The 13,426-nt window shown below is 38.9% G+C and overlaps 1 protein-coding gene across 9 annotated transcripts in view; it reads left to right on the top strand.

Annotated features, from left to right (window-relative positions):
* TLK2 (tousled like kinase 2) overlaps positions 1–13,426 on the top strand; it is a 104,972-nt gene that overhangs the window by 43,594 nt on the left and 47,952 nt on the right. For all 9 annotated transcript variants that reach the window (XM_082373823.1, XM_082373822.1, XM_082373821.1 and 6 more), the window contains one exon: positions 1,849–2,016. In XM_082373823.1, coding sequence (XP_082229949.1) covers positions 1,849–2,016 — 168 coding nt within the window. The remainder of the gene's footprint in view (positions 1–1,848; positions 2,017–13,426) is intronic.

The raw sequence follows: 13,426 nt of genomic DNA, 5'->3' as shown, positions 1-13,426 counted from the left end.
TTTATTTTTTAACTTTGTTTATGTTGACTTTTACCATTCAGAAGTCAAAAAATTTGAAGTAGTCAAATTTATCAGTGTTTTTCCTTCATGACTTACTGGTTTTGTCTTATTCTTAGATGTTTCTATATGGTTTGTATTTTTACTGTCATGTTTAAAAAGTCCTTCACCACTAGAAAGTCATAAAAGCATTTGTTTATATTTTCTTATAAATTTTATGTATGCTATAAGGAAACAATCTACTTTTCCTTTTTTCTAATATCTACACACATATCCTATCATCTTTGTAATAAATTCCCACTAATTAAAAATGCACTATAATCACAAATTATACATCCATTTTATATGGGTCCGTTTCTGAATTTTCTGTGCCACTGATCAATCTGTCTGTTCCTGTACCAGTGTTATGCTCATTTGGTTAATGTTGCTTTGCAGTAAGTTTTAATAGCTGGTCAGGTTCCCTGATACCCTTTATCAAAAATTATGTGGCTAATTTTGATTATTTTTCCAAGTGGATCTCAAAATTAACTCGTGAAAATCCACAAAACAATCCCGCAAAAGAGCAAGAGAGAAGCTAGATGATCTCTCTACTACCACAACACCTTCTCTTACAAAAACAGAAGCAAAAATACACAAAAAGCCCTAAGTATTGGCTTTTAGAGAAATTTGACATGTGTAAAATTTTAACTCAGGAGCATGGTATTGCCGTTTAATTTAGGTCATCTTTTATATTTGTCCGTGAAGCTGTGGGGGTTTTTTTAATGTGTAATCTGCATATTTCTTAAGTTTCCTTTTAAGTATTTCACAGATATTTTGAATCTGCTTTTTCTTCTATTACTGCTTGTTCAGATTATAATCAGTTGTGATATGTGGGGAAGCTATTGATTTTTGTGTATTTATTTTATATTTGGCCATCTTACTGAACCCTTATTTGTTGTTTTTCAGTTGATTTGTTTGGTTTCCTTTGTGAATAGTTATATCATCCAAAAGTGACACTTTTTAATGTTTAATATTTTCTAATATTCATACCTCATATTGTTTTCCTTATCACTTTGGCTAAAAATTCTATGATAATGGTGAATGATTATATTAGTGTATTAACCCCTGTCTAGTTCCCAATTTTAATGAAAGTGCCTCGAGCATAGCACCATTAATTATATTTATGTTTATTTCTGAAAAAATACTCTTTGTTGTGTTAAACATGGATACTTCTAGTTTTTGTGGGTTTTTTTAAAGCATTGCCCAACAATGTGCCAATCTTGTTTGGTGTCTAAAGGAAAGAATTTTGATTCTCTGCCCACCCCCACCCCCTACATTAATGTAATGAATTACATCAGTAGAGAGAATACTGAACTATCCTTACGTTCCTGGAATAAACCGTACATAATTGTGGTATATTGTTCTTTTGTTTGTATTTATTTTATATTTTTGCATATAGGTATAGTAGGGTGAGAATAGAATAGAGTGAAATGAGTTCTACCTGTAGAGTAGGGGACAAATGCCTTAATCTTTATTAATCTAGAGGAGAGAAATAGCATTTCCTTTGTAGAATTGAGGGTATTATGAAGTTGTTTGTTGAACTCTACAAAGTATCCTGCAAATTCAGAGTTATGTAAATATAGAACCATTAAAATGTAATTTTATGGAATTTGAGTAAGATACTAACTCAGGTTTTTAGATAGGTCATAATCCAGTGATAATGTTATTATGCTTTCCTTATTTGTTTGCAGAGCTGTTTTTTAAAAAAAATCCTTCTTATATCTGATAACCGTGTTTTAATCTGTTGCATGTTTTGGCAGTATCAGATTTTCTTTCTCATGTAATTTGTGTGTTTTCTTTAATGTTTTCCAGCGGCGAGTAGAACAGCCCCTCTATGGTTTAGATGGCAGCGCTGCAAAGGAGGTGTCAGAGGAGCAGTCTGCCCTGCCAACCCTGATGTCAGTGATGCTGGCAAAACCTCGGCTCGACACAGAGCAGCTGGCCCAGAGGGGAGCTGGCCTCTGCTTCACTTTTGTTTCAGTGAGTACTAAGGCTAAGTTTATGCAGATCCTTGTTTTCCTGGAGCGCCGAGATGAAGTCTGAGAAATTATTTTGGTAGACGGATGATGATTTCTAACTCTGTGTTACTTCTGAAGGTATGTGTTTGTACTCAGTCCCGCTTGGTTCAAGGGGCTGAGAGAGACTGCTCTGTCAAAGTCTGAGTGTACCATGGGAAGGAAAACACAATCTTAGGTTGACAAAGAAGAAAAGAAAATAATTGTAATAATGGAATCAAATTCCATTAGAATTAAAAATAAAATCTCCAAACTCCAGCCATCACTTAAAGTAATATTCAAGTTAATAAAGTCTTAGTGTGGGGACAGGCATGCTTACCAGTCATTTCCCCCTGGTGGTACTTGGGCAACCTACATGCTTGCCTTCTCTCACTTCTTCAGAGTGTTAGCACAGTTACTTTCTCCAAGAAGATTTGGCTACCTGCCTGCTCCTTTCCGCTTGCTTCTTTCTTCTTCCTTGAAGAACAAGAATTTGATTATTATAAATGTTTGACCCCCATTTTTTATTTGCCAAATTATAATGCAGTTTGGCTTAAAAATTGTTGCTTTTCTTGGCTTCTTTGCCCTACCAAGTACCTGTTCGTTGCCAAGGATGGTATAAAGCAAGAGAAAGCTCCATTGCCCTATTCCTCCATTTTTAGGGGCATCATTCAGAGCTGATGTCACCATTGATCAAAATTTCTTTCCCTCTTACTGGTTCATTTTCTCCAGTAATAATCTGTTTCCTCTTTATTTGCTCTGTGGATTCTGAGCAAATAAATTTCTAATCTCTGGGATTAACCCACATGCGATTGTATTAAGAAAGGCCATGGAATGGTGGGTGTCTTAGGGAAAGGAGATAAAAATAATAACATAATTAGATAGGGATCATTGTGTATTATGTGGATCTATTCCTTCCTCCCTCCCCTCCCTCCCTCCCTCCCTCCCTTCCTCCCTTCCTTCCTTCCTCCCTCAGCTTAAAACAGCACCCATTTATTACCTCACAGTTCTGTAAGTTTGGGGGTAATTTGTTGCAGAGCAATAGAGGACTAATACACATGGCTTTATCCTTAATGCCCGTGTTTCCTCACATTCTACCTCTAATCCATCAGAAAATATACTTATATCCAGAATCTGACCATCTCTTACCGTCTCCACTGCCACCACAATGGCCCGCCATCTCTCTACTTTGGAATACTTTCTGGTAGTTATTACTGCTTTCCCTCAAGAAAGAGGTAATAGCTTTTTAAAAATGTACAATTTTTTTTGTTGTTGTTTAACATCAAAAGAATGGAGAAACTTCCTGTGTGAAGACAGTATAATTTTGTGCTTCAGTGGCAAAGGAGACACAACGTGAAATGGGAGAATTGACCAGTATAATATTTTGAGTGGGCCTGACAGTAGTATGGAATAGTTTGTATGAGAATGCAGTAGTGTTGTTTTAGAGAATGTTTGTCTCTCTATGTATGTATATATTTCATCGTGTGACAGGCACATAGTCAAATACACAGGATTTTGATTAGCAAGAACTCGTTCCCCTGATGCGAGCCTTCCATCAGAGGTATGGGCATGCAGGCTGGGGGTGGGTACACGTGAAGGACAACCACCTGCTCAGTCCTGTCACCTAGTACTCAGGCTGTCAGAGGAGTTGCACATGCTACAGCCAGATTGCTCTCATGTGGAAGAGAGATGACAGAGGAGTAAGAAAATAATCATGTCTGAAGAAGGAACATGGAAACAGTATAAAAACCAAAGGCCTAGAAGCTTTGGTATAGTTCTGTTTCTCTCTCTCTTTTTCTTTTTTTTTTAAATAAATATATTTATTTATTTTTGGCTGCATTAGGTCTTTCTTGCTGCATGCGGGCTTTCTCTAGTTGCGGAGAGCAGGGGCTACTCTTTGTTGTGGTGCGTGGGCTTCTCATTGTGGTGGCTTCTCTTGTTGCAGAGCACGGGCTCTAGGTGCGCAGGCTTTAGTAGTTGTACCACGCAGGCTCAGTAGTTGTGGCACGCAGGCTCAGTAGTTGTGGCTCGCGGGCTCTAAAGCGCAGGCTCAGTAGTTGTGACGCATGGGCTTAGTTGCTCTGCAGCATGTAGGATCTTCTTGGACCAGGGCTCGAACCCTTGTCCCCGCATTGGCAGGCAGATTCTTAACCACTGCGCCCCCAGGGAAGTCCAGTTCTGTTTCTCTTTGCTTCTCTGCAGTTCCAGCCGGGATGTAAACTTAGTGATATAAAAAAGGAAAAAAGCAAAAGAGTTAACATTAATATATAACAAATGTTAATTAATAGATAGAGACAAGCAGTTTCCTTTAAAAAAAAAAAAGGCAAAGACTGTGAACAGGCAGTCTTACAGGAGGAAGAAAAGACAAATGACTAATAACAAGAAAAAATGCTTAACTGCAGCCATAGAGAAATACAAGATAAAATAACTCTTTTGAATTATCAAGTTGACAAGGATTAATAAATTTGATAATTCCTAGTGCAGGTAATAGTTTAGATACACATGCAGTTTTATACTGACTATAAATTGGTACAGTCATTTGGACAAGTTGGTAATGTATCTCAGTGTTAAGTTTACATATCCTTGGGTCCAGAAATTCCATTCCCATAAAACTACACAAAGATGTTTATTGTATTGTTTATAAATTGCAAAAATCTGGAAGCAGTGTCCCTCCCCAGTGTTTCAGATGAACTTAGAACAAGGATACCTGTGACCTCCATGTTGCTAAATCCAGCAATCAGTTCTCAGAACTTATTCAGCATAATTCATTAGCCACAGTTGATCAGTCCCTTCTTCTCCAAGCACATGGTCTTCTCTTGGCCTCTGCTCTTTTGGTTCTTCCTCATTTCCAGGATCTCCAAACACTGGAGTGCCCCAGGGCTCAGTCTTCAGACCTCTTGTCTACCTTCATTCTGTAATGAGAATCTCATTTAGTTTCTTTGTTTCAGTTATCACCTATATGCAGAGGACTTCCAAATTTATATCTCCTGCCCAGAGCCGTGCCCTGAATTCTGGACCTATGTAGTCAGTTGCGTTTTTATGTCTAATAGGCATATCAGATTTAACCTGACTGAAACTGAATTCTTCATCTTGTTCCCCCACTCCAGACCCCCATTTCTTCCACATCTCAGTAATTGTCAACTCTCTTCTTCTAATTGTTTAAAAATCTTGGAGTCATTCTAGTCTTATCTCTTTGTTTTATACCCCAATTCCAAATCCATCAGCAAGTCTTACTGATTTTACCTTCAAAATATGTTCAGAATCCTGCCACTTCCACCCCCTTTAATGACTACCACTCAAATCTAATCTCCCACTGAGATTATGGTGGCAGCCTCCTAACTGGACTGTTTGCTTCTGCCTTTGTTCTCAACAGATCAGAGTGATCCCATTGAAACATAAGTCCAGTCATGCCACTGCCCTGCTCACAAGTGTTTAAAATGGCACATAACACTTTGTATGGCCTCTTTCCCACCACTTTGACATCTGTTACTACTATCTCCCTTCCTCACCAAGTTCCATCCACACTGCCTACGTTTCTGCCTCAAATAATACCTGACATGCTCTCACCTCAGAGCCTTTGCGCTTGCTGTTGCCTTTGCCTTAACATTCTTTCTCTAGATATCAGCATGCCTTGCTCCCTCCGTTCTCTCTGGTCTCTGCTTAAATTTACAGCCTATCAGAGAGGCTGCACTGTATAAAATAGCACCACTTCCTGCCCACCCCACACATTGTGTTGCTCCTGTGCCCTATTTTTTCTTCTTGGTCTTATCACCAACTGACCTGCTATAATTTACTTCTTTGTCTCACTCCCCACTCCCACACTACTTCCCCTCCACTGGATTGTAAGCTCCATCAGGTCAGGGACTTTGCGTTGTTCACTTCTGTATCTCCAGTGCTGGAACTGGATCTGCTCTCATAGACACTCAGTGTAATTATATGTTATATGAATTAATGAGAGCATCTTTCATATAAGGACTAGTAAAATAAAATATAATACATATATACAGTGGAATGCTCTACAGTTGATCAAAGAAGTGAGATAGATATATATGTGCTAACAATGTAAGATCTATAGATAGATATTGATAAATAAAAATAGGGGGCAGCATATTATGAGTTTGAGCCTTTAAATGTTTAAAATCGTTACATAATTTTATATATTTCAACATAGGAAATTAATTTTTAAAATTATAAGCATATAATTTTCTAAATTGTAAAAATAGTACATGCACATGGCCCACAAAAAATTGAAGTGATGGAGAAGAGTAAAATTCTTTCCTTTGTGTTCCTTAGACAGACAACCACTCTTAAGAGTTTGTGTTTTAGATTTTTCTACTGAATACCATTTTTTTTTTTTTTTAATTATTATTTATTTATTTATTCATTCTTGGCTGTGTTGGGTCTTCGTTTCTGTGCGAGGGCTTTCTCCAGTTGTGGCAAGAGGGGCCACTCTTCATCGCGGTGTGCGGGCCTCTCACTGTCGTGGCCTCTCGTGTTGCGGAGCACAGGCTCCAGACGCGCAGGCTCAGTAGCTGTGGCTCACGGGCCTAGTTGCTCCGTGGCATGTGGGATCTTCCCAGACCAGGGCTCGAACCCGTGTCCCCTGCATCGGCAGGCAGGTTCTCAACCACTGCGCCACCAGGGAAGCCCCTGAATACCATTTTAACGTCAAATTATCTCTTGTGTAATCAACTTTATTTTTTTTTTAATATTTATTTATATTTTTTGGCTGCGTCGGGTCTTAGTTGTGGCACGTGGGATCTTTCGTTGTGGCGCGTGTGCTTGTGGGATCTTAGTTCCCCGACCAGGGATCAAACCCGTGTCCCCTGCATTGGAAGGCAGATTCTTTTTTTTTTTAACATCTTTATTGGAGTACAATTGCTTTACGATGGTGTGTTAGTTTCTGCTTTATGACAAAGTGAATCAGCTATACATATACATTTATCCCCATATCCCCTCCCTCTTGCATCTCCCTCCCACCCCCGCATCCCACCACTCTAGGTGGTCACAAAGCACTGAGCTGATCTCCCTGTGCTATGTGGCTGCTTCCCAATAGCTATCTGTTTTACATTTGGTAGTGTATATATGTCCATGCCACTCTCTCACTTCGTCCCAGCTTACCCTTCCCCCTCCCCGTGTCCTCAAGTTCATTCTCTATGTCTGCGTCTTTATTCCTGTCCTGCCCCTAGGTTCATCAGAACCTTTTTTTTTTTTTTAGATTCCATATATATGTGGTAGCATATGGTATTTGTTTTTCTCTTTCTGACTTACTTCACTCTGTATGACAGACCCTAGGTCCATCCACCTCACTACAAATAACTCAATTTCGTTTCTTTTTATGGCTGAGTAATATTCCATTGTATATATGTGCCACATCTTCTTTATCCATTCATCCTATGATGGACCCTTAGGTTGCTTCCATGTCCTGACTATTGTAAATAGAGCTGCAATGAACATTGTGGTATATGACTCTTTCTGAATTATGGTTTTCTCAAGGTATATTCCCAGTAGTGGGATTGCTGGGTTGTATGGTAGTTCTATTTTTAGTTTTTTAAGGAACCTCCATACTGTTCTCCATAGTAGCTGTATCAATTTACATTCCCACCAACAGTGCAAGAGGGTTCCCTTTTCTTCACGCCCTCTCCAGCATTTATTGTTTGTAGATTTTTTGATGATGGCCATTCTGACTGGTGTGAGGTGATACCTCATTGTAGTTTTTTTTTTTTTTTTTTTCAAGTGGTGATTTTCATCCTTTCTTTTCACCCTCTTTTTTTTTTTTTTAAGAAGGAATCCTTTTTTTTTTTTTTTAAACCCGATTTTATATTTTTTATTCAAATCACATTTATTTTAAATTTATTTATTTATTTATTTATGGCTGTGTTGGGTCTTCGTTTCTGTGCGAGGGCTTTCTCCAGTTGCGGCAAGCGGGGGCCACTGTTCATCGCGATGCGTGGGCCTCTCACTATCGCGGCCTCTCTTGTTGCGGAGCACAGGCTCCAGATGCACAGGCTCAGTAATTGTGGCTCACGGGCCTAGTTGCTTCGCGGCATGTGGGATCTTCCCAGACCAGGGGCTCAAACCCGTGTCCCCTGCATTGGCAGGCAGATTCTCAACCACTGCGCCACCAGGGAAGCCCCTGTTTTCACCCTCTTATGGCAAGTATTAGTTGAAAAGCAAAAAACAAATTTTGAAAATTTCTTGGTATTCTTTTTGTTTTTTAATCAGTCATCAATTTTATACACATCACTGTATACATGTCAATCCCAATCGCCCAATTCAGCACACCACCATCCCCACCCCTCCGCAGTTTTCCCCCCTTGGTGTCCGTACATTTGTTCTCTACATCTGTGTCTCAACTTCTGCCCTGCAAACCGGTTCATCTGTACCATTTTTCTAGGTTCCACATACATGCGTTAATATACGATATTTGTTTTTCTCTTTCTGACTTACTTTACTCTGTATAACAGTCTCTAGATCCATCCATGTCTCAACAAATGACTCAATTTCGTTCCTTTTTATGGCTGAGTAATATTCCATTGTATATGTGTACCACATCTTCTTTATCCATTCGTCTGTCGATGGGCATTTAGGTTGCTTCCATGACCTGGCTATTGTAAATAGTGCTGCAATGAACATTGGGGTGCATGTGTCTTTTTGAATTACAGTTTTCTCTGGGTATATGCCCAGTAGTGGGATTGCTGGGTCATATGGTAATTCTATTTTTAGTTTTTTAAGGAACCTCCATACTGTTCTCCATAGTGGTTGTATCAATTTACACTCCCCCCAGTAGTGCAAGAGGGTTCCTTTTTCTCCACACTCTCTCCAGAATTTTTTTTTTTAACTTTCTTAACATCTTTATTGGAGTATAATTGCTCTGCAGTGGTGTGTTAATTTCTGCTTTATAACAAAGTTCCAGCATTTGTTGTTTGTAGATTTTCTGATGATGCCCATTCTAACTGGTGTGAGGTGATACCTCATTGTAGTTTTGATTTGCATTTCTGTAATGATTAGTGATGTTGAGCATCCTTTCATGTGTTTGTTGGCAATCTGTGTATCTTCTTTGGAGGAATGTCTATTTAGGTCTTCTGGGAAGGCAGATTCTTAACCCCTGGACCACCAGGGAAGTCCCTCTGGTGTAATCAACTTTAAACAAGGTCTGTTTACTCCCCATTATAAGAGATGAGTTTAACCATACTATCACCCAGCTTCCTTTTTCATCTTTCACTTTTTTAGTTATTGTTACATTGTGTATGGTATTTTGTTTGTTATTTTAACTATAATTGAGTTGTTTCTGCTTTATAAATTATTCTAAAACTTGAAAACACTTAAGGAGCACCTACAATATTATGGTTGTTTCATTATTGGGCAGTGTAAAACCAAATGATTTTATTGGATTCACTGAGAAGAAGAAGACAGTCCTAGTCATTGAATTAGTTTTGGTTGAATGAGACAGTTTAGTTGTCAAGGTCTAACTGATCTTTTTTTTTTTTTTTAAATACATGGTCTGTTATTTCCTTGAAAGCTACATCTTTTAACATTATACAAGATATTCTTAAAACCCTTAATTTTAAAAAATGTAGTTTGTAGATTGTTTTGGCTGTGGGATCCCTTGCATTTCCATATGAATTTTAGGATCAGCTTTTCAGTTTCTGTAAACAGACCAGATGGAATTTATAGCAATTGTGCTGACTCTGTAAGTTAATTTGGGGAGCATTGCCTTCACAAAAATATTGTCTTCCAATCCATGAATATGAGATATCTTTCCATTTATTTAGGTATCTTTCATTTCTTTTTAATAAGGTTTGGAGTTTTTGGTGTGTAGATTCTGCCCTTGTTTTCTTTTTATTTCAAATTATTGAAAGAATATATTTATTTCTAAGAATTTATTCTTTTTCATGCTATTGCAAATGTTTTTCAGAGGCAGCCTCTTTCAGGATTGAAAAAGTTCCCTTCTGTTCTGAGTTTGTTGAGTTTATCATGAAAGGGTGTTGGATGCTTTTTCTACATCTATTGAGATGATCAGATGGTATCTTTTTGTTCTTGAGGTCCATCCACTATTTGCCTTTTCCTCCATTAATGTTGCTTGTCATATCGTAGGCTTTTTCAGTCTTAAAACTTACCTTTTAACCTCAGAGAAACTTTGTTTTACTGTTCTTTGGTTATATCTTTCCCTCTGTTCTTTTCCTCCTAAAAGCCTGTTAGATAGTTTTGGAACCTCTTGCTGTTCATGTTTCTTAACTTTTCTTTCCTGCTCTGTTTGACTTTCTGTTTTATCTTCTGGGAGATTTTCTTGACATTGTTTTCCAGATATTCTGTGTTCAACTGTGTCCATTTTGTTACTTAGCTCATCTATTCAGTTTTTAAAATTTTGGTAATCTTATTTTATCAAGTTTATTTTTCATGTTCTTTGCTGCTTTTTCATTTTTATAGATGTAGTATGCTTTTGATCCTCTCTGAACATACTTTATTTTTAAAGTTGTTTTTATTGAATTCTCTGTTTTCTTTTGGATCAGGTTTTGTTTTTTCATGTTGGATCTTCCCTTTTGTGCTGTTTGTTTTCTTGAAAATGTATATATAGCTTTAGTTGAATGCAGTACTATTAGGGTGATTAGCATAGGTTGTTGGCATGGATTTTTCCCTTCAGTGGCATAATACTGCTTCGCAAATAGCCCACCATTCCGGGGGTTGGGGGGCGGTGACTGTTATCCCTGTGTAAGCATCTCACAAACTCTAGGCAGAAAGACCAGCTCCTTTACAAACATGGAAATAAGGAGGGCATTGTTTTGATAGGTAACTATTTCACTCTTAGTGGTGTATTCCATTTCTTCCTCCATTGTGTCAGTTGTGGAGGGCAGGGGTACTGTACTTATAGCAGGAGCCCTCCCCTGGACCCACTTATTTTCCATTTTTAAATATTTACATGTTTGTTTTTTATTTAAGAGACCAATTCTTGTGCTTTACCCTTGGGTCAGAAGCAGTAGTATCCAGGACCCTCATTATGCAAGGAAGAGATCAAGAGAGGACCCTATTGGACAGTATAGGTTTTATTTATGTATTTATTTATTTACAAATAAATAAATAGGTTATTTATTTGTTTATTTATTTATGGTTGCATTGGGTCTTCATTGCTGCGCACGGGGGCTACTCTTCGTTGTGGTGTGCAGGCTTCTCATTGCGGTGGCTTCTCTTGTTGCGGAGCACGGGCTCGAGGTGCGCAGGCTTCAGTAGCTGTGGCTCATGGGCTCTAGAGCATAGGCTTCAGTAGTTGTGGCGCATGGGCTTGGTTGCTCCATGGCATGTGGGATCTTCCTGGACCAGGACTCGACCCCGTGTCTCCTTCATTGGCAGGCAGATTCTTTTTTTTTTTTTTTTTTTAATTTTATTTATTTATTTTTATTTATGGCTGTGTTGGGTGTTCATTTCTGTGCGAGGGCTTTCTCTAGTTGCAGCAAGTGGGGGCCACTCTTCATCACGGTACGCGGGCCTCTCACTATCGCGGCCTCTCTTGTTGCGGAGCACAGGCTCCAGACGCGCAGACTCAGTAGTTGTGGCTCACGGGTCTAGTTGCTCCGTGGCATGTGGGATCTTCCCAGACCAGGGCTCGAACCCGTGTCCCCTGCATTGGCAGGCAGATTCTCAACCACTGCGCCACCAGGGAAGCCCGGCAGGCAGATTCTTAACCGCTGCACTACCAGGGAAGCCCCGTATAGGTTTTAAATGTCTGATAATTGTCCCATGGGTCGCTCCTGGTTTTTTTAAAGGTAAATCTCATTGTGAGGCTTTGGAGGAGCTCTCTTGAAAAGACCCAGCCTGTTTTACTGCTGATGTTTTCAGCTGTGAATTTCTTTATTTCACTTTCTCTATCAGTCTGATACCAGCTGCTTTTGAATGTTTCTTAAAATTTAAAGTTTTAAAAAATTTGTGATTCTCAACTCTCCCTTGTTTCTTAGTGCTATTATGATTTTATTTTTTAAAAATCTCTGAATATCAGTAGGACTTCGGGAGATCCAGCCTGTAATCATGGATTAGAAGCTAATATTACTTTTATAATAGGAACAAAGAATATGGAAGTCTGGGGAGAATGTTTTGCAAAGTAGGGGTTGGACTAAATTTACAACTACAGTGGCCCGCTTAGCAAGGCCATCGACTTCTGTTCTCATTTCTCGAGGACATGATTCCGTAATCGTGGACTTGTTGGGAGACTGTAAGCTCTCTTTGTTTTCCAGTGTTGCACTTCTAGTGTTTAACACAGGACCAGGCACAGAGGTTCATAATTAATATCTAATGAATGATCAGAATTAGAGCATTTTTTTCTACCATGGATTCACTTGTCACAGTAGGTCCTTATATTTTTGTAGTTCTTTTTACCTTTTGAAAGTATTATTTTCATTTTCATGAGGATTTGCTACCTCCTGACTTCTGTCCCACTTCCTCAGTTAACTTTCTACATTTTTACTTCTTATCATGGGGCTATTTATATGTACATTTTTACAGAGAGCTTTAATTTGGAAACATCCCCTTGAATCACATTCTAGCAATCTTGGTTTGCTGAAAGAAAACTTAGAAATGAGCACATGTTAAAAAAGCATTTTAACAAAGCCCATATACCAAAATCTAGAAGTTCATAGAAGGGCCTTTTTAGCTGGTCATGTGATTCTTATTGGCTTTTATTACAAAAGCTGCTCAAACAGTCATGTTTGTTTAGGGACATATTTTAAAAGGAGAGGGTTGTAAGAGCAACCTAATGATAACTGAAGGAGATAATGCTTGTATCATAGTGCAGTGTAATATGTGAGTTTATTTATTTTTTTATAAATTTATTTTATTAATTTATTATTTTTGGTTGCGATGGGTCCTCGTTGCTGCTCACGGGCTTTCTCTAATTGCAGCGAGCGGGGGCTACTCTTCGTTGCGGTGCGCGGGATTCTCATTGAGGTCGCTTCTCTTGTTGTGGAGCATGGGCTCTAGAGCGCAGGCTCAGTAGTTGTGGCGCACAGGCTTAGTTGCTCCGGGGCATGTGGGATCTTCCCGAACCAGGGCTTGAACCCGTGTCCCCTGCACTGGCAGGTGGATTCTTAACCACTGCGCCACCAGGGAAACCCAATATGTGAGTTTTATAATGATGGCCCTTCATCAGTAAGACAAGGTTAGATTTGCCACATTGTAGAAAGAGTGGGGAACATTTTCAGTTATTTAGACTATCCTAGACCTGGCTCTAATCGCTGCTCTGACTTACAGGCTGTGCGCATTGTTTAACCTCTTTGAGACTGACCTCTCATTTTTTACTTCTTTGATCCCCACATCATTCTTCTCTCTTCCCCTAAGGTTCTTGTATGGAATGTGAGAACCTGGAATGACCCCATCATCTCCTTTCTTTGATTGCTTATGTCCTTCAA

The sequence above is a fragment of the Balaenoptera borealis genome, assembly GCF_965194805.1.
Source record: "Balaenoptera borealis genome assembly, chromosome: 20".
Classification (NCBI taxonomy): domain Eukaryota; kingdom Metazoa; phylum Chordata; class Mammalia; order Artiodactyla; family Balaenopteridae; genus Balaenoptera; species Balaenoptera borealis.
This window is presented reverse-complemented; position numbering and strand designations above follow the sequence as displayed.